The 3,745-nt window shown below is 33.7% G+C and overlaps 1 protein-coding gene across 1 annotated transcript in view; it reads right to left on the bottom strand.

Annotated features, from left to right (window-relative positions):
• The window catches only part of SLCO1A2 (solute carrier organic anion transporter family member 1A2), a 36,916-nt gene extending 34,266 nt beyond the window's left edge, over positions 1-2,650 (bottom strand). Inside the window, exons 1-2 of the mRNA XM_029955530.1 lie at positions 2,526-2,650; positions 321-433 (exon numbers count right to left, since the gene is read on the bottom strand). Of these exons, the coding sequence (XP_029811390.1) occupies positions 321-433; positions 2,526-2,650 (238 nt within the window). The remainder of the gene's footprint in view (positions 1-320; positions 434-2,525) is intronic.
• Between the last annotated feature and the right edge of the window lie 1,095 nt (positions 2,651-3,745).

The raw sequence follows: 3,745 nt of genomic DNA, 5'->3' as shown, positions 1-3,745 counted from the left end.
TGGATAGTGAGTGATGATAGGTGGCTTGAGAAAAGTACTGAAGATTTGAAATAACCATTGAAGGGAAAAGGAGAGATAATTTACAGGTGCCAATAAATGTATTACTTTGCTTACCTTTCCTCAGTAATGTTCATAGGTAGCAGACCCCATACCCTTGATAAAATCTCATCTGTCCTTTCCTATTCCCTGTTATGGTAATTATTTTACTGACAGAGAAATGCAAATTGAAAGATCAGCTTACCCTTATGTGAAGTCTCTTCCTTTCTTCTCTTTTCAAAAATGGATATGGATTTTAAACGGTGGCTTGCTAGAGACAATACCTTCAACATGGGTGGCTTTGATGTTGGGAATTTTAGAGACTTTAGGGAGGACAAGGTGGTTGCACTTGGTTGGGCACTGTCCATATACAATAATGTAGGTGCTGACATCTCTTCTACAGAGAGAAACAGATATGCAAAAAGTCTTCAAAATATACATCACTACATAGAAAACTATTAACAAACTGAGGGAGAGTTTTCAAAATTTTTATAATTCTCAAGCTCATCATAGAGGCTTTCCTTATGCATAATAAGATCAGGGAGAATATTGATTACTGAATTTAAGATGTATGATATGAAAACTTCCTCATGTTTTTGGTTTTTCCAACCCTGTAAGCCATACTTATCAGGACTTGTTCATCAGAATGAGACCTCCCCAATTAGTTTCTTTTTCCTTAAACTTCATTCTAAGACATGTGGATACATTTTTCATCGAATTACTTACTGCTTGAAGCAAGTCTTATTTCTAAAACCCAGTAAAGTGGGGATCTACTATTTTTTACTTCTAAGGAGAGAAAAATAAACATAGATCTCTGACTTGGTTATATTGACCAATACTAAATTATATCTAAATAATGGGTTATAAAACATATATCTATCTGAATTTGAATTTTGCTGCTCTTTTCAAACATAGGAAAACATTATAACATTCTCTAAAGCAGGCATGGGGGGAAAGGCTAGAGGTGACATATCTAAGGCTAGATAATCACACACAGAGTCTTTAACGCCTCTCAGAACTATTCTTCAATCCCTTCCACTGGATTTTCTTCTGCTTCTGTCTTTAACTGTTAGTTTCCCACAGATAACTGTTTGTATATTTGTTGACACTGAGAAACAGAGTCCTTAAGAGCAGGAACTGTATCTTTTTCATTTATTGTTTCATGCGTCCCTAGTACTAGTCCTAGTATTTGAAATAGGTTTTATACAATAAATGCTCTATAGTAAATGATTGAATGAAGCTAACATATTGTTCATGCTTAATTGAAATATTCATTTTTCATCTCAATTTTTTCCTAGGAAATCTTTTGTTGATTATCTTTGTGAGTTACTTTGGAACCAAACTAAATAGACCTATACTGATTGGTGTTGGATGTGTGGTTATGGGTCTAGGGTGTTTCTTACAATCTCTACCTCATTTCCTCATGGATCGGTAAGTACTCCAGTTCCTGATTATTTCATAGATTCAACTTTTTACTGTATGGATTGAAACTTGAAATTTGCTTTCTAGGAGCAAAATTTCCTAAAAGCACAGAACACTGCAATGGGAATTGGAAGATGCAGATTTCATTCCACTGGTCCACTGTACTCTTGGCTGCCTCACTTCACTTACATAGTCATATTTTGTCCATATATGAAATAGAGATTTGGGATTCTATGGAATGGAATCTGATGAAAAGATTTTTAGGACCAAGAAAAATTATTATATTGCAAAAAGAGTTGTCCCTTCACCATTGTCCATATTACTGCTTTTCAAGAGAAGCAACTTGCAATTCTTTTAGTTCTTTCTTCTGCAATTTACCTCTATAGTTCTAAGTAAATTTCAACCTTTTAGTTTTTAATACTTTCATGTTATGTCATATATATTTATATCTTACTATAAAATTATATTCACTATTTCCATGGGTATGACTATATAAGTGTCTTTTACCACTGAATCATGCTGTTATTCCTTTCTTATATCATTTAAAAATTTTTATTGGTATTCATAATGGCTCCTTTTTTATTTGATTCATTTTCTTTTTATCTCTCACTAATAATAAGCAAACTCCACTGGTAAGGTAACATCTCAAAATACTCATAGATATCATAAGGTTTCATTATTGCCTTAGAGATATCTCTATGTCACCATCAATTATTTATCTACAGTCAGAACTGGAATCTCCCTAGGCTTGGTGAATGGCTCCTCCCTTGAAATTTTCCCTCATCATTACCCTTGGCAATTTGCTTTGCCTCTTTCATCCACTCAGTTAACTTAGATCTTGGATACCATATCTTCTGCTTTCTTTTTTTACTCCTTTTAGTGGAAAACTTAACCTAATAGGTTTCTGAGAAAGTGTGTAAAAGATGTAAAAATTATAAGACCTTGAACATCTGAAAATATTCTATTCTACTCCCATACCTGATTAATAGTCTGGCTGATATAAAAATTCTAGGTTGGAAATATTTTCCTACAGATTTTGAAGATATTATTCTAGCTTCCAGTATTACTGTTGTGAATCTTGCGCCACTCTAATCCTGGTGACCAGTTTCTTTTCACTTGAGCTATTGGGATTTTCTTTTGAGCTACAGAGTCTGGATTCATAATTGTCTTGGTATAAATTCTTTTTCTCCATCATGCTAGGTGTCTTCAAAATGGGTATTTGGAGAACTCATTGTTTCTTTGATAATATGTCCCCCTCCCCATTTTCTCTTTCTAGAACTTCTACTGCTTGAATTCTGTATATCCTGATTTAAGTTATATATTTCTCATAATATTTCTCCAATTTTCTATATGTGTTCTTGTTACTTTTGGGGAGACTTTTTTAACTTTATCTTCTAAAGTGCTGAATTAATTTCTAACATTGGCTATCACATTTTTAAGTCCCAAGGACTCTTTTGTTCTCTGTATCTTTCTAAGGAACATTTTGTTCTTCTTACAAGTATGTGATGTATTTTTCCATCTAAATTTGTTCTTCTATCATTTTTGTCTCTTTCTCCTCAAAGTGTATAATTTTTATTTGTTTATGTCTCTATCTTTACTTCCCACAGTCCCAGGCTTTCCCCATATATCTGGTGGTTCTTGGTTATCTATATAGAGTTAAGAGAGAGGAATAACACAAGCTAACTGAAACTTCAGTGTATGTGCGCAAGACTTAGTTAATGGAAGATTTCTTTGTAGGGCAATTGTAAAGGGACTATTTGTTAAGTGACTCATAACTGCCCATAAAGTATAAGTTATCTTAGGCAGGGATTCTCCAATCTGTTTTCTGGGAGGTGGGAATTTGGTTACCAGCACATTGGAGTGGAAATCTCATTTCTCAATATGTAGATTTTTTAAACCTACTAAAATCCTCAGTTTTTAGTATGTCTACCCTATCCTCAGTGTGTTTATTCAGACTCTAGAATCAAAGGCAATATTCAGTTGAAATGACAGAGGATGTCTAAAAGGGTTTAACTGTTCCTTATACAAAGTTTAAAGCCATCTCTTTTTGGACTATGCATCCTCTCACGTTTAGAAGTACCTTGTTCCTTAACTGAAACACTCCAGATGTGTGGCAAGTGTTTAGTTGCTCTCCTACAGTCAATTTCCCAGGTTTATGTTTCTCATATATTCTAATTCAGTAATCACTCATTTATCTACTTTTCCATTTTCAAAATCCTATTAAACTCTCTCTTCTTGTCAAATCTTCCCTTCACTTTATCCTCATGGCATTATGCTTTTTCTTTAA

Source organism: Suricata suricatta, chromosome 10 (assembly GCF_006229205.1).
Source record: "Suricata suricatta isolate VVHF042 chromosome 10, meerkat_22Aug2017_6uvM2_HiC, whole genome shotgun sequence".
NCBI lineage: Eukaryota > Metazoa > Chordata > Mammalia > Carnivora > Herpestidae > Suricata > Suricata suricatta.
This window is presented reverse-complemented; position numbering and strand designations above follow the sequence as displayed.